Consider the following 24,359-nt stretch of genomic DNA (forward strand, 5'->3'; position numbering starts at 1 on the left):
TTGGGTGAAAAGGGAAATGCTTTGGTTTCTATAGTCTTTACTTTCTGGCGAGAGAAAGCCTGGGGCCTGGCTCACGGCGGCGTCAGCTTCACCTGAGAACTTGTTAGGAATGAACATCTCGGGCCCCGCCCAGCCCGCTGGTTAGAAACTCGGGGGTGACTCTAGGCACTCAAGGGTGAGAACCACGGGCTCAGGGATTCACATGCACAGATCTGCCCCAAACAGGGGGTTAGTGTTCGGGATGCTGCTCATAAAACAGCGGGGAGTCGGTGAGTGAAAGTGCTTTCCTCTGTGATCCCTACCAGCCTCTAATGAGGTTATTACAGTTTAATCATAGAGCCCTGGTGCCTCAGAAGACATCACTCACTTCTCATTAGTTCCCTGGCTCTGCAGGGGAGGCAGCGAGTGACTGTGGCGGTGATCACGAGGTCCGGCTCCGCGCTGGCTCCTGGCGCAGTCAGGATCCCCGCAACCCAGTAGGGTACAGAGGAGTCAGTCCTGTTTTATTGAGTGGAAATCCATGAATCAGTGAGCAAGAGGCAAAGCGGCGACTCAGCTGTGGGCCCGTTGCCTGGCAGATTGTAGAGCCCCTCGGCCAGTCCCCGGGGGGTGAGGGGTGGAGTGAGGAGGCTGGCGCTGTTGTTTACGGCCCTGAAGCGGTACCCGCGTGGGGGTGTCATTGCTACTGATTGGGGACGTCAGATTCTGTCAGCTCGGTGGTGTTGGCATGCCTGGGCCCTGCGCTGTCCTGGGGATGGGTCCGATGCCTGCCCGTCCTGATCAATATGCTAATCAATACCTGGGCAATACCACGTAACGGCAAGGTAGAGGCTATGTAACAGGTAGGCTGAGCGAGCTGATTCACAGGGACACCTGCCACAGACCTCCGGGTTTTCACCCTGGGCACCAGCCCCGACTGCCCGGTGCCCCTGCGGAAGGGCCGGGTGGGGCGTGGAGGGCTCCGTTTCATGAACGCCAGCCCTCATCGAGTGAATCGCCACCCCTTCACCTCGCCACCAGGGTGCTCTGTAATCAGCTCTCGAATGACACCCACTCTGCCCCGAGGTGGGTGCTCTGCGGCGATTAGGGGCTGGTGTTAGCTGTACCCAGGAGAGACTGCCGTCGGGAGCCGACTGAACGGTGCTGTGAAACCTTAGACGTGATTTGAAGCGATAGCGGCGCTCAGCTGGCTGCGCGGCCTCTGCCATCTGTTTGGGTGATTAGGCTGGTCACTGCACAGGTGCAGCCCGGGGTGGCCGAGATTAAGCAGCTGCAGCCTGTGTGGACAGGGGAATGCCGTGGCCGGGGGACTGGCCAGGCGGGCAAGGGATGTTGCCATTTAACGATTTGTGCCACCTCAGATGTCAAGCGCCTGACCCGATTAATAGGGAAAATTGCAGAAGCACCGAATTCTTTGTGTTCCAGCCTCCTGGAAACCACCCACGCGTCCAGCGTGATTCCTCTGGTGCCTTCTGACTGTCTGGAGATGCCACTGGGGTGCATCTGAAAGTTCCTCTCCAGTGAGGTTAACACACGATGCCCCCAGGACCCTGGGCTCACAGTGATGCTGCTGGGCTCTTTTTCTCTCTGGGTGGGTAGATGTCAGGTCTCTTATCTCATGGCTTGAAAACACAGGGTGTTTTCTCAAAATGTATATACACGCTTTGAGTAAAGTATATGTATTTTATAAAGGCGGTGTTTATTAAAATGCATTTCACTTTCAAAATTGAGTTACCAGCTGTTAAAGTGTGTGTGCATTCTTTGGGGACACCCTGTGCATTGCAGGTTATTTTATATTCCCTCTGCCTGTTTGTTAATTAATTTTGGTGGTTGACCATATAAAAGGCCAGCTTACCTGCCTGGTAGAGTTTTCAGATTCTCTGCAGACCTCAGAGAGTGTGATGTGGTGGCAAGAAGGAAGGCCAGAAGTTAAGGCAGGATTGGTCGAACTTTGGCCCCGGCACTGGCACCCTTCCCGTCGAGGCCTGGTTTGGTCTCTGTGGGCATGACTGGCAGTGCTCAGGTTGGTCTTAACTTCTCCCTCCTTGTTTGAGCCCAAGTCAAAGAGGGGCTCCCCTGTGACCGAGTCCCTCGGTTTTGCGGGTCCTTTTCTGTTCGTCCTTCGAGCGTGGTTATCGAGAAGCGTCTCGGACCCACCTCCCCGCTGGCTGGGCTTCTGGAGGGCAAGGACCCGCCTGGGTGCTGAGTGAACGTTTTCTGGAATTAGCCTTCGCACCCATCTTTGAAGGATCTCCTTAAAAACGCGTCTACGTGAAGAGAGTGAGCTAGCCCACAATAACTCTCTGTTAAAAATGGGTTGTATTTTTATGTGAATTTGGAAAATACCTGTTACTGGGACCCTTTCTTGGAGACTCACGGTGCCATCAGCATAACTGAAGCTCTGATGTGCTCTGCAGTGAATCACGTTTAGTTCTGCCCTTGCTCAGGGTTTTCCAAACTGATTGGCGCTGAGACCCGATGTAACATACAGCATCTGCCCACCGCCCTGTTGCCCGGCTTTGAAACCCTGCAGTGCTGGTTCGATCGGCCTGTCTTTCCCCACCCTCTTAGGTCAGGTTCTTCCATCACAGGGGTGAAGGGCGTTCTCAGGGGTGAAGGGCATTCTCGGGTGAAGGGCATTCTCGGGGTGAAGGGCATTCTCGGGGGTGAAGGGCATTCTCGGGGGTGAAGGGCATTCTCCAGGGTGAAGGGCATTCTCAGGGGTGAAGGACATTCTCGGGTGAAGGACATTCTCGGGGTGAAGGGCATTCTCGGGGTGAAGGGCATTCTCGGGGGTGAAGGGCATTCTCCGGGGTGAAGGGCATTCTCAGGGGTGAAGGCATTCTCAGGGGTGAAGGGCATTCTCAGGGGTGAAGGGCATTCTCAGGGGTGAAGGCATTCTCGGGGGTGAAGGGCATTCTCGGGGGTGAAGGGCATTTTCAGGGGTGAAGGCCATTCTCAGGGGTGAAGGCATTCTCAGGGGTGAAGGGCATTCTCGGGGGTGAAGGGCGTTCTCGGGGGTGAAGGGCGTTCTCGGGGGTGAAGGGCGTTCTCGGGGGTGAAGGGCATTCTTGGGGGTGAAGGGCGTTCTCGGGGGTGAAGGGCGTTCTCGGGGGTGAAGGGCATTCTCAGGTGGTACTTCAGCAGCTCCCTCGCTGGTGGCCTCGCATCTTACTGGTGCTGGACGTTCCCTGAGGCCTCGCGGGCCTGGCTGCCAGGACCCCACACTGCTGCATGTCCCCACTAGTGAAACAGACTCTCTCCGGACAGAAGGGGCCATTTCAAGGGCTGGTTTTCGAAACTCACCCAGGCTGAGGGCCTCGAAAGGTTCTGACGTTACACGTTAGCACAGGAAAGCGTGATTTAGCCAGTCCTTGTCTAGGTGTCTGAACGGTTACGTGGCAGCAAAAATAGCCACGTTTGCCCATTTTGGGGGGTGAGTGTTATTACCTCCACTTGTGTTCAAGTGGTAAACGTCTCTGAAGCGCCTGAGACTCGGCTCGTGGGCAGGTCCCGAGCGACAGGAAGCTCAGGGGGCTCCTTGACCAGAACTGGCAGCTGCCTCGGGATCCCTGCCGCTGGGAGAGCTACGGGGTGATGTTCTGTTTTGGTCTCAGGCCTGTCGAGACCTGTAGCCCATGCCCATACCTGTGTCGGGGGGAGAGGCAATGTTTTTGGAAGTAACTAGCGAAAGTGAAGGCCCTTGGCCCAAGATTTCAAACTCCTCTCGTTGATTCTCCTGCTGATAACGGTTTAGAGCCACCTCTGCTCTAACTGGGACTTTCACTCGGAGGAGATTATATCTAAGTCGGTAATTGTTGGTTTCTTAGTTATGTTTAAGTTTCTGAGAATTGAAAACAAAAGAAAACAAAGCAACAGAACAGTACATAGGCTTCCTAGGTTTTCTGAAGTTCCTTTGTGTAGTGAAAAGCTCACCATGAGTTGGTCTGGGCGTTTCGTCCCGAAGGCCAGTGAGGGGCTCCGTCCGGTGGGCCCGATGGAATAAGCGGCGAAGCCAGGACCTGGAGAGCTTTCTCCCGAAGGCAGGTCCCGGGAGCTCTCGCAGGGCCGCTGGTCTCCCGGGGGATCGGGCGTTTCGCACGCGGTCACTTGCCTGGTTCGTTTTACTGTTTTTCTTATCGAATGCCTCAGTGGTCAGCAAGTCAGTGGATTTAATGAGATTCCTCAACTAAAGCACCTCCCCCCCATTACACCCTCGCTCCCACCTCCGTGTTTTGTTAGATTTGTTTTCTCTTAGTTTGTGAAACACGGAAAACAGATGAACTGCAGTCTCCTTACTGCAGGGATGGGGGCGGGGCGGGGGCGCTCAGACACAGCCCTCCACCCAGGGTCAAGGCATTCAAATGTCCCGATTAGTGATATTTTTAAAGGCCCTAATTATAGACTTAAGGCACAGGCCTTAGTGGGGCTTTAGGGAGTTTGGGAGACTTAATCTAGGAGCCGAGACTGGCTGTGTGTGTTTTATTTTTTTTATTTTTTGCATCCATAAAAATACAGTTGGCAGTCATCAGTGGCCACGGCTCACGTAAATCCTGAACTTCTGACTTAATTACCATGGGAGAGTTCAAAGGGCAGCCTGGAGGGGCGGAGAGAGCCCTGCCCGGGGAGCTGGAGGCTCGGTCGGGCTGTGCCCGGCGACCTTGATCAAATCACTTAACCTTTTGGGTGACATCACATCGGCCGAGGGCCAGATGGTCACCGAGGTCGCTTTGGTGACAGGACCTCGTGTTTTTCTTTAAACTGCTGGGCTGGGTTCTCCCTTCTTGGTTTCAGGGAGAGAGAAGACCGTAAACCTTAGATGTCAGTACTGGGATGTGTCGGGGATTTTGTAGGGCAGGCTCAGCAGCCCGTGTTTTCTCATTAAGTTTATATTGCAGGGTCACAGCACACCCTCTAATCCTACCATATGTTGACGGAATCAGTATCTGCCTGGAATATTGGTACCTGGAAAGAATATTAGAGTTGGGAGGGTCCTTATCGAAACATTCAGTGCAGCTCCCTCCTTGTATAGCTGAAGCTTTGAACAGATGTCCACCTGGTTCGCCCGTTCACCCCTCCCTCCCTCCCTCCCTCCCTCCCTCCCTCCCTCCCTCCCTCCCTCCCCCCTCCCCTCCCCTCCCCTCCCCTCCCCTCCCCTCCCCTCCCCTCCCCTCCCCTCCGTCCCTCCCCTCCCCTCCCCTCCCCTCCCCTCCCCTCCCCTCCCCTCCCCTCCCCTCCCCTCCCCTCCCCTCCCCCCGACACCCCACAGGTTGTACCTTCCAGGCCGCTGCTCTGCTCTTGCTGGCCGGCAGACATGGAAAGGAGTATTTTTCAGGATGGAAGCCGCCTGGCGATGGGTAATCACGCGGATGACAGAGGTGGCCCAGGAAAGGACCGATGCGTCGTCGCCGTGGGGTGGGGGTGGTGGGCAGAGCCCGTGTGGAGGGAGCCTCGAGGGACGGCGCTCCTGTGGGGCTGGTTAGAAGGCTCTTGCGTCACCAGCCGCATCTTGAGCGACGTCTGCTGTTAAAGTAGGATCTGCGTTACTGCTCACACACAGCATCCGTTTCAGTCAAAGCGAGACGAGCGGGCATGAACCTCGACGACGGGTTTGTTTATTTGGGCAGGTCTTGCTGTCTTTTAACCCCATTGCTAGTATTTAGTGACTGAGAGTGTCGTGCTCTTGCTACAGATCCCATCAGAAGGGCCGAGAACGTCGGACACGGGGCCATGCCTGCCGCCTGGGTCAGCTTGTTGAGTCCTGCTTTAGTGTAGCTCCCTGTTCATGCCGCTGCAGGTCTGTCTCACGGCCCCTCCTCTGTCAGGCGGCTTTGACCCACTGCTCACATACCCCTGCGGCTGTGCCAGGAGGGTGTGCAGAGGGGAGCCACGCACTTCTCTCGAGTGCGTGCTGTGGCCTTGGCTTGCAGGCTCGTTTTGGGTAAGGCTGCTGAGCAGACATCGTACGGAGCACCTGCCGTGTGCGGCGGTCATCTCCGCGTTTGCAGGTCATTCGTTTAGGCCGAGTTCCTTCTGAGTGCTGCCCACCAGCCTTGGTGAGAAAGGGGAGCTCAGGTCGAGGAGTTTGTCAGGAGCCTGGTCCCCATTTCTCCCCACTGCACGGCATTTCGGGGGAGCCCTGGCATTTCCACGTGTCCAGGCTGCTGGTACAGCCGGAAATATTGGAGACAGGAAGAGTTTGCAGAGGACACAGGCCCCTGCTGCAGGAGACACGCAGGAATATTCCTACACTTCATTATGTTTCTAGACCTCCCAGGTTCTTCACACTTCCCATAAAGCCAGTATATCCCAGGAAGGGCCATTGTAAAATACGAAAATAATCCCCCCCTTCCGCATCGTGCTCATTAAAGGAAGGCCGCGTCCCAGAAACACCCCGTGCCCGTGTGACGCCAGCACTCGCCCAGAGGGGCGCCGGGCATCGCGATCACACAGGGAACCTCGGAAACTTGGCCCCACGGCCCCTTTGTGGAGTCTCGACTTACAGTTACCCAGGGAGAGAGAATGTTGAGCTCGGGGTTCGAGCCCTGTAGGTGACCTTTTCTACTTTCTTGAGCAGAGGAGGTGCCCAGACCCCATCGCACGGGCCGAGCTGCCTCTTCTGCGGGAGCCGATCGTATAGGTGCATCTGTGGTGACTGGAACGTCTCCCCGGGGAGGTGGCCACCTGCCGGAAATCCCGGCAGAATTCTCTCACCCCCGCCCTCCAGTCCTTCCTGAGGTGCCGCACGCAGGGGCTGGTGCCAGGCCTGCACGGCGTGTGACCCGGGCGATCCCCGCGTGGGCGGCAGCCTCGCCGTCGGCTCAGGCCGGTGACGGGACAGAGCCATTCCCAGCGCCTTCAGCTAAGTCCCACTTTTTGACGTTTTAGGGAACGTCAGAGTCAGGCCTGGTGGTGGGTAAGCGCATGTCTGCTGATTCTGTTCTGTAAGAAAGAAAGGGGCATCCGCGGGACCCGCTCCGCTGTGCCCGATGCTGTCTGTGAGCCCGGCTCCGTTCATATTTGGCGGGTTCGGGGGAACAGGCTTCTGTGTTTACCTAAACAGACTGCACGAGGGCAGACGCCTGAGGCTGCCTTTTCGTTTAGGGCAGGTCTGTAAAGTCTTTGTGCAGCGACAAAGCTCATTATTTATTTTGTGCGCCGAATGGTTTTCTTTTTAGTGGCTGTGGCTGCCGATGGATTTTTCTTTTAACATAAAAGTGATTGGGGTTGTTTCAGGAATGCCAGGCCCTGGGAGTCTTGTGATAAATAGGGGTCGAGTACTCCCTGGGGAACCCTGCAAGAGAAAGGGGTGTGTTTGTGGGCGTCTGGTCCCGAAGCCCAAGGGCCACCAGGTGCAGGTGTACCTGGGCCAGAGGGAAGAAATGAGCCCCTCTCCCTGGGCTCCCCTCCTCCCTCCTTCCCTCCCCGCCTGCGGCCTCTCTCTCTGTGTCCAGACTGACCAGTTTCGCCTCACTTTGCTCTGTCTTGGATCCTGTGGGCACCACCTTTGCTCACCCCCCGTGGCACGTAGGTGAGAAGGGTGAAGAGGTGCCCCGTGTGCCTTGTGGTTAGTTGGTCGTCATAAAAAGCACCGGGCAAGTCGTGATGCTCCACGGGCTTTATCCGCCAGGATCATGTTAAACTGTTGATGATCCTTTCAAGCGAGGCTCCAGCCCTGGCCGGTGTGGTTTGCACGTTGGCTCGAGCCCTGAAGGTCTGCGGGTTTGATTCCCGGTCAAGGGCAGGTCCCTCGGTTGCAGGTTTGGTCTCCGGCCCCAGTTGGGGCCCATGTGGGAGGCAACCCACCGATGTGTCTCTCACATCAATGTTTCTCTCCCTCTCTCTCCCCCTTCCACTCACTAAAAATCAATGAAAATAATACCCTTGGGTGACGACTAAAAAAATAATAATAAAATGAAATAAAGTGAAGCTCCGATGGGTAAGCCGACGTGGGTTTGGAGCACAGCTCACGTGTCTGTGGTCATTTCATAGGCGTGGCGCCTGAGACGGCACGTTTTGGGAGGACTTGGTGGCTGTTCTCGTGTGTGTCGTCATGTGTGTGAAGTAGCCTTTTAGACATGATTTGACACACGTTAAATTCTGGGCCTGAGATCAAGGGAGGGCAGGTTCCTCAAACAGGTTCCCCCCCGTTAATAGACCTAAACCAACCAGCAGGCCACCGCCGGGGACCTCCGCTGGGTCAGGTGTCGGAAAACTTTCCTAAGGTCAGTCGTACCCCGAGGTCTTGGAAACGTCCGCATGCAAAACAGAACGATCTTTTCTGCGAGGAGCTTGGCGATGGAGGTGAGGCCGTCCGTCCAACCGCCCTGTGCTGTTGTTTCCAAACAGGAGCTCCGTACTGGACCAGCACGGAAAAGATGGAGAAGCGGCTTCACGCCGTGCCCGCCGCCAACACGGTCAAGTTCCGCTGTCCGGCCGGGGGGAACCCGACGCCCACCATGCGGTGGCTGAAAAACGGGAAGGAGTTTAAACAGGAGCATCGGATCGGGGGCTACAAGGTAGGCTCGCGTCTCACGTTCACTTTCGCGAGTCCTCACGCCAGCGGGGGCCGGACGGAACGAGAGCCCGGCGTGGCCACGGCCGGTCGTTTCCGTGCTTGCTGTGGGAGACAGCGTGAGCCTGGACGGGCCTGTGATTCCGCCAGACCCCACTCCCACGGCTCTTTATAGGAGGCGAGTTGAACGGCAGAGGGGTCGAAAGTTGAGAGTCTGTTTTCTATACGCTTTACAGTCTATAAAACTGAAACTGCAGTGGGATCGGAGACGCGTAAGTGCCCGCGGTCGCGCGGCTCGAGGGGGCCGTGTGAACGGCGGGCGGGCCCGGGGCGGGGATGGGGTAGGAAATGTTGCGCAGGAGGAGAGGCTGCTGCCCGGGGGACAGACGTGTCTCCCTGTCCTTCATCTGCGCAGGTCCCCACAGCCCCTTGCTCCCTGGTGAGATGAGTCTTCAGCACGCACTCCCTGGGGGGTGAACTGGACCCACCTCCTGGGAGGTGCCCGTAGGTGCCCTTCAGGCCTTGGTTCGTCCATTCAGTGAACGTCGATTGAGCAGTGCCCTGGACGCCGGGTGAAGCTCAGGTCCAGCTACAGGGACCCCTGGTCCAGCAGGGAAGGCAGAGAAAAATCTGGGCGTCAGGACCCTGACGTGGGGAGTCAGGCGAGTGCAGCCCTGCAGACGTGCAGGGAGGCGATGTCAGCTCTTGGGGAGACTTGGGATCAGGGCGACCGGGAGGATGCTGGGCTGAGTCTGGGGAAGGGCGTCTCAGAGCGATGGGGGGTCTCCCGGTCTCGGCGTGGACGGAGTACTTTGAGAGCCGATTGCAGGGGAAGACGTCACGAACCCCGTTATGAGGTTCTTTGGTGCTTTTGGAACAAGAATGGGCTTATTAGTTACCTACTGCTGTGTAACAAATTACCCCAAATTACCCCAGGACGCAGTGGCTTTAAACAGCAGAGCTTATTGTCTCTCGCTGCCCCAGTCGGGGATCCAGGTGTGTCCCGGGGCCGTCCTGCGTCGAGGCCCCTCTCCCCGGAATTAGGTTTTCAGCAAAGGCTGGGTTCTCACCTGCAGGGTCACCTGGGGCGGGGGCGGACCTGCTTCCAGCCTCACCCTGCGCTTGTTGCCAGGGTCACTTCTTTACAGGGCGTTGGACTCAGGAACCCTGAGAGCCACCTTCAGTGCCCTGCCCCGTGGGCCTCTCCGCGTGGCTTCCTGGGGGCGAGCGGAGAAGAGCCCGGGCGAGAGTGTGAGGAAGACGGAAGTCACAGCCTCTGGGACCTAATCCTGGAGCCTCCCACCACCTTTGCTGTTCTCTGTTGTTAAGCAAGTCGCTAGGGGAGGAGATGACCCAGGGGCATGGCTGGCAGGAGACGTGGGCAGGAGACGTGGGGATCACGGAGCCACGCGAGACACCTGCCCAGCGGGTCAGGTAGAGGACACGTCCGCTGAGACCACAGGTCCTTGGGAACCAGGCGGGAGAGACCCCTTGGTGGCAGCGAGGTGCCTGGCAGGGCCTCCCTGGTGCTCCTCTCACCTGTGTTAACTGAGCCGCCATCACCTGAGACCTATGGCAGCCTCTGCCCGTCGCTGCTGTGGTTAAATGGGCCTCTCTCCACCCAGAGTGTGCCCTGCAGCCCTTTCCAGAAATACCACACAGTTACTCATCTCTAAAGAATTGTTTTTGTCTGCAGAAATGTTTGACTTTTGTTTGAACATTGAAAAATTAGTATCTGGAGGCCAAACCCAGAGGGCGATGGGGAGAGCCTGTGAGTAAGTGCCCGAGAGCACCTGTCGGGTAGTTTGTGTGGCGTCTGCTTCGATCCCGGGAAGGGGACCACTTCAGGGGCCTTCGCGACTCCAGCTCATGGGTAGAAGCAGGAGGCAGGAGCCCAAATTGCCTCTGTTAGTTCATTTCTTGGATCGGGCACAATGAGGTTGGAAGGTTGGCTTTTTTTTAAAGGCTGACTAGACAGAGGTTTAATTAGGCGATGCTGGTTGTAAAGGCCGAGTAAAGCTCTGAAACCGTGGCTCCTGGGATTGTCCTAACCACCAGGCGCTCTGAAACCACGGCCGGTGCAGCCTCGATGAGTGACGGTCAGCCCTGGCTGGTGCGGCTCGGTCGGTTGAGCGTCGACCCGGGAACCAAGAGGTTGCTGGTTCGATTCCCGGTCAGGGCACACGCCTGGGTTTCGGGCTCCATCCCCGGCAGGAGGCAGCCGATCGACGTTCCTGTCTGTCTCTGTCTCTCTCTAAAAAAATAAAAATCAATAAAAACATATTTTAAAAGAAGAATAGTCATCAAAATCCTGGTGGTCAGCAAATGTCCTCCCTTCGGACAGCCTTGGAAATGGGTTCACAGGGCCAGCGAGCCCCCAGAAACCCCTGGTCTCGAAATAAATACCAGTGTCGTGATTACGGGTACGGAGCTTTGTGCAGACAGGAGCCAGTGATTGCGGAGGTGCTGGGAGGCCGAGGGGCCTGATGAGAAGGTGCTGCCTGATTGAGGCAGGTGCAGCCGCTCGGCTCTGACGCCCGGTGATGACATTCGGCTAAACGACAGCACCTGTGCTCAGAGCAAACCGCCCCCCCGTCGGCAGGGTCCCTCAGCCTGGCCCCGGAAGGCGACATGACCACCGTCTCCCTGTTGTCTCATGTTGGAGCCATTTTCGGGGCGAAGGGGAGGGTGGGAACAAAAATCTAAAGTGTGTTTTGCTTTTTATAAGAAGAAAGGGCGAAGGGAGGGTGCTTCCCTTTGGGACGTGGCCTGCTGGCTGGCAGTGCCCGGGGCGCCTTCCCTGCCCTGCTGGGCTTCCTCTCGGAGCAGAGGCTGTGGCTGTCGGTCCGAGTGGCCTTGGAGGGTCACCCCGCCGGAGGCCAAGGTGGTCAACCTGGACTCAGGGGCTTGCACCACAGTGGTGCTGGACGCTCAGTGCGGGGATGCTGGCGACTTCGCGACCTCACCGAGCCCCGGAGTCTTCTGGGACCTGAAGGGGAAAGACAGAGCCCTCTCATCTGGGAGAACGTCCCCTACGGTGTAAGCCCCACCCGGCCGGCCTGGCTCGGCCGTGGAGCATCCGGCCTACGCACGGAAGTCGCAGGTTTGATTCCTGGTCAAGGGCACGTACCTGGGTTGAGGTTCGATTCCCTGGCCCCGGTTGGGGTGGCAACCAATTGATGTTTCTCTCTCACATCAGTGTTTCTGTCTGTCTCCCTCCTTCCCTTCCACTCTCTCTAAAGATCAATAGAAAAAATATCCTCAAGTGAGAACTAACAAAGAGAGAGAGAGAGAATCATGGGAGAGAAAGCTCGTTTTATATATAATTAAAATGACCAATGGAGCTGCTTGGGATTCGGTAGGTGAGCCTTTTTTTTATCAAAGGCTCGTGCGGAGCCACTGTTAGGTGACGGAGTCAAATGATTGTTTTCCTTAGCACGTGGGCAGAAGCTGGTGGGATGGGATTAATTTATTTAGAACGATAAGGCTCGACTTGAGGCAGAACGACTGCTCCCTAATTATGCCGCTGCTTGGGCTCGGCCGGCCGAGGTGGAGCTCTCCCTGCTCCCGGCCATCTGTCCTTAAAATGGGAAGATGGGCCGGGTCAGCGCGAACGTCTGATGCCCTCCAGCCCTGAAAACGACCTCGCAGCGTCGCCACAGTGCAGCAGCAACCGTTTTTCATCTTAAACAACAGCACTGGTGTTTTTTTTAATATGAAGAGGTTATCTTTATAGCCAGATATTTCATAGGGGCTCTGGGCAGTTATTACAATTAAATGCAGAAAAGCCAGAAGGAGATTGAGATAACTGATAGAGCACCTCCGTTCCCATCGCCGCCTTGGGTGACGCGTCAGGCGTGGAGGGGAAGCGCATCCTCAGACGCCACCCTTCAGGCCACACGCTCGCGGCATAAGAACCAAGAGCCGTCCCAGGGGAGAGCCCAGGAGCACGTTACTGTCGGCTGGACTCGTCCACTGTCGGGTGCACCATGGAGGGCAAACGGGGGGTATCCTGAATTATGGTGAAATATACGTAACATGAACTCTATCATTTATTTTTAAAACATGTTCATCACCCCAAACAGAACCCCCGCATCCATTAATAATTTCCCATCACCCCCCCCCCCCCCTAGGCTCGGAGCCCCTGACACACTTTCTGTCTGTGGATTCTCCGTTCCAGGTGTCTCAGGTGGACTCGGGGTCCTTGTCCTGTCCGACCTGGCTGCTTTCCCTTAATGCGTTCGAGGTTCCTCCAGGTTGTTGCGTGAATCAGAATCCCATTCCTTTTACAGCTGGAAAACGTTCCGTCCTGTGGGGAGACCGCGTCTCGTTGATCAGCTCACCTGCTGAGAGGCACTCAGGTGGTTCTGCCTTTCGCCTGTTGTGAGCCACGCAGCCGTGAACGTTAGCGTCCACGTGTCTGTCTGCGTCCATGCTATCGGTGCCTTTAGGTGTCTACCTGGGAGTGGAATTGCTGGGTCACATGGTAATTTTGTGACAAGGTAATTCTTCCTTTTGTGGGAAGTCTTGAGAATTTTATTATTTTATTTATTTTTTTTTAAACACATCTTTATTGATTTCAGAGAGAGGAAAGGAGGGGGAGAGAGAGAGATAGAAACATTAATGATGAGAGAGCCATTGACCGGCTGCCTAGCCTGCAACCCGGGCATGTGCCCTGACCGGGAATCGAACCCCAATCTCCTGGATCCTAGGTTGATGTTTAACCCCCGAGCCACGCCCGGCCGGGCAAGTCTTAAGATTTTTAAAGTTTAAATTCAAAAGGCGGTGGATGCCCTGCAGGCCCTCTGCTCCTCTGCCCCTGGGCACTTCCCTGAGCATCTTCAGGGCACAGACATCTAAGTTCACTTCCCATGTCCTCTGGAGAGATCCCTGGACTCTGAACCGCGTGGAGGGAAGAGCCTCCCCCCGCCTGGAGGATCAGAGCTCGCCCTGCCCTGTTCTCTGGACACCTCCTGCAAAGCAAACTTCTTGGTGTTTAAGCATCTAACAGGTGTTGGCTCCCTGTCTGCATGGGGATAGCACCAGCCCTTGACACGTGTCAGCTCAGCTTGGGCGCACACCCAGAAGGGGTGCCTTGGGGTCCCCCAGGAACCTGCTGACCATCGAGGCCTGGCACCGGATGGCAAGATTTTATGCATCCTAATGACACTTGGTGTGTGTTGAATTGTAGGTGAAGGCCGGGGTTAAAGGGGTGCTGTCTTCTGGGCACATTGGGCCCGGTGCCAGTGGAGGGAGGCCCTGGCAGCGTTTATTAGCACATGGACACGGCAGCCATCAGCCGGGCGCAGAGCCAAACTTTCCCTGCAGCTTCCAGCTCCTGGATGTTTATCAGCTGGTTATCGCGCACCTGGGCATTTGGAAATGTTAGGACTTTTTTGCAATGTGGAAACAGAACTTTGACCTTTCGCCTTTCACCTGGGCCTTTGGGTGTCATCACACACACGAAATCCACATCCCCAGGTGCCACCTGGAGGTAGCCAGGAGTGTAACGGGCACCTTGGAGGCTTTAGGTAACAAGGGTCCGAGAAAACCTGCCTGGGCCACCCCTGGGCTTGGCTGCGACAGGGCTTGGAATGTCTGTGGAATCCGGCCTCCGTGTCCCCCGGCGGAGCATGCGGGCCATTAGCTTCGGCCGGCTTTGTTCTGCACTGAAGTGTTATTTTTGAAAGTCTGTAGTGAGCATAGTTTTGAAGCCTCACGCTCTCTCTCTCTGCTCGTTGGCAGAAGAAAAGTAAGGACGGATTCCACAGAGATTTGGCCACGGGCAGGGGTGAAAAGAGAGTCGCGCATGTGTTGGCTGGTGCGGGTTTCTCTTCCCCGTGGCTTTGGTGTATCTGCCAGGGTGACAGTCCTGCAGGAGAGCAGCCACCATGCAAGGGAGGCCCGGGAGGCCCAAGGGAGCCCGGAGCCGGCTCAGTGCACTCTTCTGGGGGTGGGGTGGGGGTTAGGTTTCTGTTTAAATTTGAAAAGTGAAAATGAGAAGAAAGTAAACATTTATAATCCTGCCACTTAATTATATAAAGTGTGTTGTTAACAATTTAGTACCTTTTCTTTCTGATTTTAGCTGTGTTTTTACGGACATGTGTATAGATCCCAGCCCATCGGGCTGTGCGTGTGTATTTTTTACAAAACGGGATCATGAATACACACGTTTGTATTCAGCCCCCCCCCTTTTTTTTCATTTATCAATAACTTGATATCTGACCAGGTCGGACATACGAATGCCTCGTGTTTTAATGACTGTTGGCTGTTCTGTTGGACTGAGTTACACTCTGGTTGATACAGGACCAGCTAGACAGTGCTAAGGACGCTTCTGGATGGAGTCCTGGTTTTTGCCGCTACGAACAGTGCTCGAAGCAGCAGTCTTGCTTGTGTGCCTGGGAGTCATACTGCTATTTTCCATGTCAGCTAGATTTCTGGACGTAGAATGAACTGGGTCAAAAAAGATGTGTGCTGCTGGTTTTAATAGGCACCCAAATTATTTCACAGAAAGGCTTTTCTCCATTTACGTTCCCTCTCCCTGAGCCCCTGTTTCTCTGTCACCCTCCCCAAGTACTCGATGGCGTTGATCTGTCTAATTTTTGTTAATCAGCGAGTGAATAAGTGTCTCATTACTGTCCTAATTTGCATTTCCCTGGCGTTAATGAGGCTCAGCGTCTTTTCAGATCTTTATTGGGATTTACATTCCCTCCTCCGTGAGAGCAAAGCTGGTGTGTGTGCCTTTGACCAAACTGGCTGAACAACTAGCACCAAAGAGCTGAGGAATTTAGAAAAACATGTTGGAGAGGATCTTACATTTTTTGCCGGAAGGGTGGTTTCCTAAGGGTGGTTTACCCTGAATCGTGGTATGGAAACAGGATATTAAAAAAAACACACACAAAAAAACCTCACCAAAATCTGTGTGCCTTTGCTCCCCACCTTTCTGGGGTTCCTGTTTGTGGCCTCGTGTTCTCACGGAGCAGCCACTGTTCGCGGTAGGATGCCCCCTCCGCGGTTATCGCACGGCCCCTGTAAGGGCGTCCACTTGGAAAGTGCCCCGGCTCGTGGGATCTGGGGTTGGTGGCGCGGGGAGGCGTCGGGCTGGAGCTGTGGTGTAAGGAAATGAGCGGCCCTCGCGGGGCAGTATTGATTGAGGACTAAGGTCTCCGGGAGGGCAGAAACCCCTTGTTGGGTCAGCATGGTCCTCGTTGCGAAAGCATCTTATAAACATTAACTGGTTAATATTTGTAGCACATCTCCCGGAAGCAGATTCTCAGGGGCCCGTGCCTGTGAGGAGGACCTTGACGTGGGAGGCCGTGGCCCCGAGGGGAGGCCGGGCTGCCCCCGGCCCTGGGTTAGAAATGGCAGTGGTGTGCCAGCCGCCTGTGCCACGGTTAACGTTCGGGCAGAGGCAGATGCTGCCCGCCGGCCGGTTCAGGTTGAGCTCCACTTGGAACAGTCCATGGGCCAAGTCTGGATCCAGGCTCGAGAAAGACATCGACAGTTTGGACGGGGTCCAGAGACGGGCACTGGCCCCGATTAAGGGCTTAAGGGCGTGACATCTGCGTAGGGGCTCAAAGAACCGAATATTTACGGCAGGGCTAAGGTGCTGGATTAGGGGCTTGGTGACGTCGGGCCTGTGGCTTCATCCCTAACTTACCCTCCATGGGACTGGTGCTCAGAGGCCAGGAGAGTCCCGTTCCTGGTACCCCCGAGCGCGTGGGGAGAGGGAGGGTCTCATCGTGGGCCCGTTTGTCTCAGCTTAAATCAAGGAGCTAGTGCTGCCGCTTCTGAGCTTACAGCTCTAGGGTAGACCCAGGGGCCAGAATTTAGACAGTTTTTTATTTTATTTTATATGTATTTATTTTTTTCTACTCCTTACCTGAGGATATTTTTCATTGATTTTTTTCTTTTTTTCTTTTTAGCTAGAGTGCCAGGGAGAGAGGGAGAGAGGGAGGGAGAGAGAGACCTAGCCTCTCTTTTGGTTCAGCTGCAAGGCTGTGGCCCGGCCAGGGGCAGCCAGGGAGCCTCCTGTCCGATGCAGAGCAGACTCGCTCTGCTGCAGGTCTGATGCCTTCAGGTTCATCTCACTGCCAGACGTGCCACCTGCGGCAGTGAGAGTGCCTGTCCGTCACCCACTCCCCGACGTTGGACCCTGGGACAACCTCCATGGTCGTGCAGGAGGGCCGGTGACAGGCAGCAGCTGAAGTGCAGTGACCGGCTGACCAGAACCTGGTCTACATTTGTTGCTTGAGGTCTTGTTGAGAAGACTCCGGCCGTCACCCTGTGACCCTTCCTAAGACTGTTGGTGATGAGCAGTCGTCTTGGCTTTGAACTTGGCATCGGCAGCTCCCCTGTGCAGTAACGGCTTGCGTAGAGCTGACACCTGGCGTGGCCAGGGCGTGGCATGGCGTGGTGTGGCGTGGACGTGGCATGGGCGTGGCCAGGGTGTGCTGTGGCGTGGCTCAGACTCGAACCCCCGCTGGTGCTGCTTGTCACAGGGGACAGCTGCCCTGATAACGGGCGCTCATGCGTCGACTGTATTCTCCAGCTCAGTTCCTTGCCTCCCTTGTGTGCCCGTGACGGGCTCTGCTGGTGTGATTGGGGTTTTGTGATGAAGGCAGAAAGCACTTGCCACACTCAAGGAGTCATTCAGAAGGTTCATCAGAACTCCTGAAACGATAGTTAGAACGAGCTGGCCCTGGCTTTTTACCGTTTTCTGTCCATGTCTCCGAGTGCCTTGTCTGAAACGCCCTTAAAGACGGATTTGGAATCGGAGAGAAATGCTGAGGCCGTGACCCCGGGATGCCCTTGGTCCTCGTGAGGAGTCACGCTGGCTTGAAACTGAGGCTGTTACACTGTTTTGAAAGCCGGTGGGAGCGCGGAGTCAGTCGTTTGCCTGTTGACCGCACCGTGGGGAGGCGTCGGGATAACTGATTTTCACACGTGCTGTTATCTTTGAAAAGTCTCGAGGAGTCTGCAAACAGGTGGACTGCACCTCAACTGAGGAGTCATTGCTCCCATATTTGGGATTCTGAGTATATTTCTCAGGGATACGTAGCATCTGTTCAGCTACCACCAGAGACCAGAGCTGAGACTTCTTGAGACGCCCAGGCAGCCTCTGGGGGCCCTGGGGGGACAGCGAGAGGCGCTCACACCGGAAGGCTCCAGAAACAGCGCCAGCACCTGCTGTGGGCTCCTCAGGAGGGTGGCAGCAGCTGAGGGGGGCAGCTCGGCTGTGCCTGGCATACGGGCGGGGCCCCTGGCCTCGGCCCTGGCGGTTCCCTGGTGCCCGTGGGGCCGCGTGGGTGAGCAGCTGGTAGCCCGCCCTCCCCGGGCACTGACTCTGCGCAGGCTCGCACGCAGGTCCCCAGCCACCGGGCGGCCCTCGTAGGGACCCTCAAGCCTATGCCTGTGGCAGACTCACTGCCCCCCACTCTTGGGTGTGCGAACACGTGTCTGCTTGCTCGACATTCACCTCGATAATTATTTCTGTCACCATTCTGAGTACTTATTATGAGGAAAATTTAGAATTCAGGAGCTTCTTGACCTTCCTTGTCTCCCCCAACTTTAAAAAAAAATAAATGTTTTTTTAGTTTTTTTTTTTTTTTTTTTTTTTTTTTTTTAGAGAGAGGAAAGGGGAGAGGGAGAGACAGAGAACATCATCGATCGGCTGCCTCCTGCGCGCCCCCCACGGGGGTCCGAGCCCACAGCACAGGCCTGCGCCCTGACCGGGAATCGAACCAGCGACCTCTTGGTTCCTAGGTCGACGCTCAACCGCTGAGCCACACCGGCCGGGCTCCCCCAGCTTTTTAAATCACGAGAGCAAAGCGCCCGGCGTCCTGTGCCGAGGCTGTTAAATGCACCCCTGCTTTGATCTTTCCAGGTGCGGAACCAGCACTGGAGCCTCATCATGGAGAGCGTGGTCCCGTCCGACAAGGGGAATTACACCTGCGTGGTGGAGAATGCCCACGGGTCCATCAACCACACCTACCACCTCGACGTCGTGGGTGAGTTCGCCGCCCAAGCGCCGCCCGTCGCCGGCTGTGCGTGGCGCTCGCCGCGTCTGGCACCTCGAGGGTGAGCCTCGCTCCTCCGGGTGGAAGGGGGCCCGTTGGCTCTCCTTCCTCCGAAACACGAGCTGTCGGCCGAGAAGGATTCCGCTGTCCCTGGCAACGTCCTGTTTCCCGATAGGCCGGGTTTTATGTGTTTTGCGTGAGCCTCTTGGCTCCCGAGCGCCGTCCTGCGTAAAATGGACGTGGTTTGAAACCTGCTGACGCTCTGGAAGCTGAGATAACGCTGAAAAATGTTGGCGGGGGCGGGGCGGGGGGCGGGCGCGCTGCCGGAGAGCCTCGTTTTTCAGGGAGAGGCCGCGCGGGCGACGACGGGCAGCTGCCGGCCCGCGGCGGAGCCGAGGAAGAGCCCGGTGGGGGGGCTGCCAGCTGCCCGCGGGGCTCCTCGGCCCCCACGGTCTCGGCGCTGCAGGCTCCGCGTCCGCCACGGGCGCCGCGTCCTCTGGGACGGAGCTGTGTCCACGGCTCACAGGGGGGCTTTTCACCCAGCGCTGCTGCTGGGTGGTTCACCCTCATGGGGATGTTTCCATTGATCTTCTTAAATATGACTTTATTGATCTCAGGGAGGAAGGGAGGGGGGAGAGAGAAACGCCAGTGAGGAGAGTCCCTGACCGGCTGCCTCCCGCACGCCCCCCACTGGGATCGAGCCCGCAGCCCGGGCACGTGCCCTGACCGGGAACCGGGCCTGTGACCCCCTGGTGCCCGGTCAGTGCTCAACCGCTGAGCCGCCCCGGCCGGGCTCCAGTGAGTTTTATTTTTATTCTTTAGAGAGAGTGGAAGGCGGGGAGTCGGAAGGAGAGAGGAAGAGAGGGAGAGAAACGTTGATAGGAGAGAGACACGTCGATGGGTTGCCTCCTGCATTTGCCCCGACGGGGGCCGGGGGTCCAGCCTGCAACCCAGCCACGTGCCCTCTCCTGGGAGGAGAACCCCTCGCCCTTCGGCGCGCGGGCAACGCTTAACCACTGGGCCACACTGGCCAGGGCTCAACGTGCTATTTCAATTAAATATCTTCAGACCACATAGCCCGTTGTCCTGGAAACTCAAATTTCTTCCCGCCTTGCCGATTATGATGGGTTTTGTCCTAAATGATTGAGAAAGGGTGTTTCTGTCTCGAGGATTGAGAACAGTGGACGGGGGGGCCTGTCTCATCGTTGCAGGGATGCTGGGCTGAGGTTCTTTTGGTGTTTTTGGTAGAAGCCTTTTTTCTCTCTGTCTGTCATCCTGACTCTCGCAGTCGCCACCTGTCCTTGAGTCCTTGCTGTGGGCGACCTGTCAGATGGTCCCTGTTCATGTGCAGGTTGCAGGCTCCTGCTGAGGTCTCAACCCGGAGCCCACCTTGGCTCCTTTTGCCAGAGGGATCCCCTGTGGGGTTCTAGGAGCCGGTGCCCACCCACCGTGTGCCTGCAGAGAAGGCCCCCCCTCACTCCCGAAGCAGCCGGGCATTATTTCTCCGGTGGGCGCGTCTCCCGTAAAACATAAACTCTCTGCAGAGAGACCCCAAGCTGTTTGAATCGCCCGGAGAGCCATTAAAAAACTTTCCAGAGCTTGATTAGCCAAATTACATAGATTTGGTTAATGGAAGTTTTAGGTTAACTGAAAATTAAACAGAAAACCATTTTGATTTTCTGTCAAGTTAAAGTAAATTAAATCCATAAGAAACTCTTAGAAAGTAGGATACGGTCTTTATTTCCATGTGTATGTCAGTCTTCAGTGGGAAAAAAAAAAGCATTCGTAACATTTTATTTTTGTTATTTAGAAGGTTTTTGTATAACGTGGGTCCTCTGGGTCGCCACAGACTGAGTTTTAGGGTTGTCTTTTCTCACAGACGTATTTATGGACTGTTTCTTAGTGGGAATTGCTATGTCCACATATTTTACAAAACACAGAGAGAAGTTGACCCTCAAACGTGAGAGGAAAACGGTCGACATTTATTTTGGTGTTGATGTGCCAGAAACGGATTGTTCAAAGGGCACGGGCCTTGGATTCCACTTTGGGCCTCATGTATCCTGAATCTGACATGAAAGTGTTTCTATTTAAGGAAAGAAAGATTTGGGGCTAAATGTTCTAAATACCTAATCCTGAAAATAAGTAATTTATTGTGGGAATCAAATGACTGTGCCGTGGCAGTTCTGGGGGATTTCGGGTTTGCCCGGGTCTACCAGTCATCCCTTCGGGGCCATTTCAGGAGGCGGGAGTCACATCCTGGCCGCCCCAGCCAGGGGCTCTTGCTCGGAGCAGGTTTCAGGTTGGGTTGTTACGTAAAACATTCGAGAGCCCCCCACCCCACCGCCCCCCGGGCTTCCTGGCAGCTCATCTGCCCGTGAAGCCCTGAGGTCTCTCAGAGTCCAGGCTCAGAGCTGAGCCGGGCTGCTGAGTAATGGAATCGTGCTCTCAAACGCTAATCCCCTGGCAGTCGGGCTTGTTGAAAAGAGCGTATGATTCAGTGGTGCGATGTGCGGGGAGCGCAGGGTGTGTGGAGTAATGCGGAGAAAGGCCCGATTATGTCACGGGCTTGGGAGCTCGCCCGGCGAAGCGTGGGCCAGTAATGAATGACACAATGCTGGTTGGGATTATCCATTAGAGCTCAGCCCTAATAATTTTCCAAGCCTTGAACCCTCTGTGTAAAGAGAAGCCAAAGCCGGCGGAGCCCAGGACGTTTTCGGGAGAGATGGAGGTGAGAAACGCTCTCCTGGTTGCGCAAAACCCTCGTAACTGCTTTGAGAAGTGCTAATAAAATAAGAGCCGGGCCAGCTGAAGAGTCTCACGTAGACTCGCAGGGCAGGCGGCCGGTCGTTCGGAGCATCTCCGCGAGTGGAAACGGGGGCTCTGGCTCGAACAGGGACCTGCTGGTGGCCCCCGGGCCGAGTTTAATGCACGGCCGTGTGATCGCAGGGCCTCAGCCGTATCTCTGTCGCACAGCAAATCAGACTCTACCCGCGAAAGCTCACGTCCTCCGAGGTTTCTGTCGCTGTTGCTGTGATGCACGGGGTTGTGGTTCAGGTAGGGCGAAGCATCAGACTGGGCGAGGTCTTCGGTTGAGATTCTCCCTCGCCAGGCACCCCGTAAGCACTTCCCGCAAAAGCTGTGTCGTTCAGGCGACGTCCCTGTGTCCTGGGATTAGACAGGACTCTTGTCGTGTGTGAGGCAGAGGCTTTCCTTGGGGAGCCCTTTTAGAGCCTCGCGTGATCCCCATTAAAACTGACGCTGTAACTTTCCAGCCGCTTACTTGTGAGGGGAAATGAGCGGGAGGCTCCCCATTTCGGTGATGGGGGTGACGGTGAAACGGGCTCCCCTCCGAGAGCTGGCCCAGGAGGAGCGAGCTTTGGCCCTTGATTGTCAGTCGGCGAGGCCTGGGCCCTGCCACCAAAGGCCTTGGATAGGTCATCTCACTTCCAGTTTCACGATCCTTGTGTTTTAAAAGTGAAGGAACTGGTGCTGGGGAGGGAGGAGAGGTCTGTCTGCCCAGACACAGGGCACCAGGGAATCGGACAGTTGCTGAGCTTTTCCGAGCCTCTCTGTTCTCACCTGTAAAATGGGAATGACCACCTCCTTCCTGAGATGGCTGTGTCAGGCCCTAGGGGCTGCTCTAACCAATGACCACAAGCCGGGTGGCTTAAAACAACAGAAGGGTGTCCTGTCTCGGTTCTGGAGGCCAGAAGCCTGAAGTCAGGGTGTCTGCAGGGTTGGTCCCTTCTAGAGGGAGAATCGTCCCCGCCCCCCTCTCAGCTCCAGGTGGCTGGTGTCAGCCCTCGACGCGCGGACCCATCACTGGTTCCTGCCTCTGTGTGTCTCAAACCCACCCCCATCGCTCCCTCTAAGGACACCTGCCATTGGATGTAGGGCTCACCCCAAATCCAGGATGAAGGCACCTGCAGATCCTTAATTACAGGAGCCTTGTTTCTAAATAAGGGCGCATTTATAGGTTCTGGGATTTAGGACATGGACTTGCCTTTAGGGGCCACGGCTCAACCCACTGCCATAGTTATGAGGAATAGGTGGGTTAACAGGTGGAAACACCAGATTGGCAACTGGGTGGCCAGCGTCTGGAGTCCTCTCTGCTAAACTTTGATGCTTTGTTTTTTGGAAGGTCTGTGGGAATTTTTTAAAATAATTTTTAATTTTTCAAGTACAGTTAACGTATAATATTGTATTAGGTTCAGGCATACAACATAGTGATTAGACATTTATGTAACTTACAAAGTGATCACCCCAATATATGTGGTACCCATGGGACACCATTCACCTGTAATAACTTTCCCTGGACTCCGTGTGAGGTTTATTAAACAAGCTGAATGCCACGCTGGGGCCAGTGGCCGACGCTCCCATGTCCTGCGGAGGTTCCCACCTTGGACCAGTGCTGTCTCCAGACTGTGAGCCCCAGGACTGGTGCGGTTGCTGGACCTGCGGAGGGGATCGTGGGCTTCGAGAGCTCCAAGCTCACTGACTCGGCCTCCACCCCACCTCTCACCCCATTTGGGGAAATTCGGGCTCGGGGATGTTGGAGGCAGGTGGTTTGCTGGGACTCGGAGGAACTCCGGAGCCGGGGCCTCCTCTGCGTTTTATCAAATCCCAGGTTAATGCTCTGTGTGCCCCAGGCTGACGTCTGGGTTTTAGGTCGACTGGGTGAGACCAGCCTCAGCCCCTGCAGCCAGACTCTCAAAAGGCCCACTGTTGCCTCCACCCCATGTTCAGCCCTTTGTTGCAAAAAAAAAAAAAGTTTAAAAAGCGAGAGAGAGAGGTGGGGGAGATGGGAGGAGATGGGAGTGCTCGGCTTACTCAGCATCTTCCGCTTTGAGTTACAGGCTCTTTCCTTGGGGGGGGGCTCAGCTCTGTCTGCCCAGGGACCAAGACGCCTTCCTGCCTTTTCACCTGCTGTTAGGTGTTTCAGGGGACCGAGCGCCGTGGAGGCAGACGCAGTGCCTCTGGGCTGGCCGAGGCCAGCTGTGCCCTCTCTCCCGTCAGCCTAACTCCCCAGAAACTTGTCCTCACCTGGGACGAGCTGCGGGCAGCAGTGTCTCGGGGGCTGGTTGGGAGCCGGTCCGGGCCGAGCATCCCTCTGCCCGCGTGGAGACCGCTCAGGCCTCCTCGCCAGCCGCTTGCTTGGCGCCAGACCAAGGTGGGGTGTTGGCTGGCCCGAGACAAACCCTCTGTGACCCGGCCCCTGATGTGATGGGTCACAGCCCAAAAGCACAAAGGCTGCCATCCCGGGGCCGCCCCCTCAGGTGTGTGTGCAGGAGCAGGGAGCGTCTCCATTGTCTCGGGCACCGGCCGGGATGCCGGGCTGGGGGTGACACCTGCCTCGGAGCTCAGGCCGCCGGTCCCCAGGAGGGAAGGAGAAGTTGCGTAAGTTGTTTAGTGCTCGGGGCAGCCGGTGCCCCAGGAAGACAAAGTCTGCCGTGTGATCCTGAGCAGAGACGGGACTGAGGCAAGTCAGCATCCTCCCCCACACGGCTCCGGCTTGAATTTTGGATTCTCTTGGCTTTGGAACAAAGTGGCATTTAAGTAAATGAAGAAATGGTGGCCTTGTTAATGAGTCGGATGGTTTATTGCTGAAGCTGTCGAAATCAGGCTCATTCCTGCCCACTCGCTCCTTAGGGAGGGCCCCCTGTGTCCTGGATTCCGTGGCACCGTGGCCTCTGGGCAGAGTGCTGGTTTCTCTGTGTGATGAGGGGTGACCGGCAAGCAGCAGTAATCGGCACCGTGCCCTGAATCGAGGGTTTTCACGCCCGGACGCCTGGCCCTCACCTCTAAGTTGCACTGTGTGTGCGTGT

The 24,359-nt window shown here is 56.1% G+C and overlaps 1 protein-coding gene across 10 annotated transcripts in view; it reads left to right on the plus strand.

The window, feature by feature from the left end:
• The window catches only part of FGFR2 (fibroblast growth factor receptor 2), an 84,319-nt gene that overhangs the window by 20,919 nt on the left and 39,041 nt on the right, over positions 1–24,359 (plus strand). For all 10 annotated transcript variants that reach the window (XM_081158309.1, XM_081158312.1, XM_081158311.1 and 7 more), the window contains 2 exons: positions 8,350–8,519; positions 18,402–18,525. In XM_081158309.1, the coding sequence (XP_081014435.1) occupies positions 8,350–8,519; positions 18,402–18,525 (294 nt within the window). The remainder of the gene's footprint in view (positions 1–8,349; positions 8,520–18,401; positions 18,526–24,359) is intronic.

Source organism: Miniopterus schreibersii (assembly GCF_964146895.1).
Source record: "Miniopterus schreibersii genome assembly, chromosome: 14".
In the NCBI taxonomy this organism is placed as follows: Eukaryota; Metazoa; Chordata; class Mammalia; order Chiroptera; family Miniopteridae; genus Miniopterus; species Miniopterus schreibersii.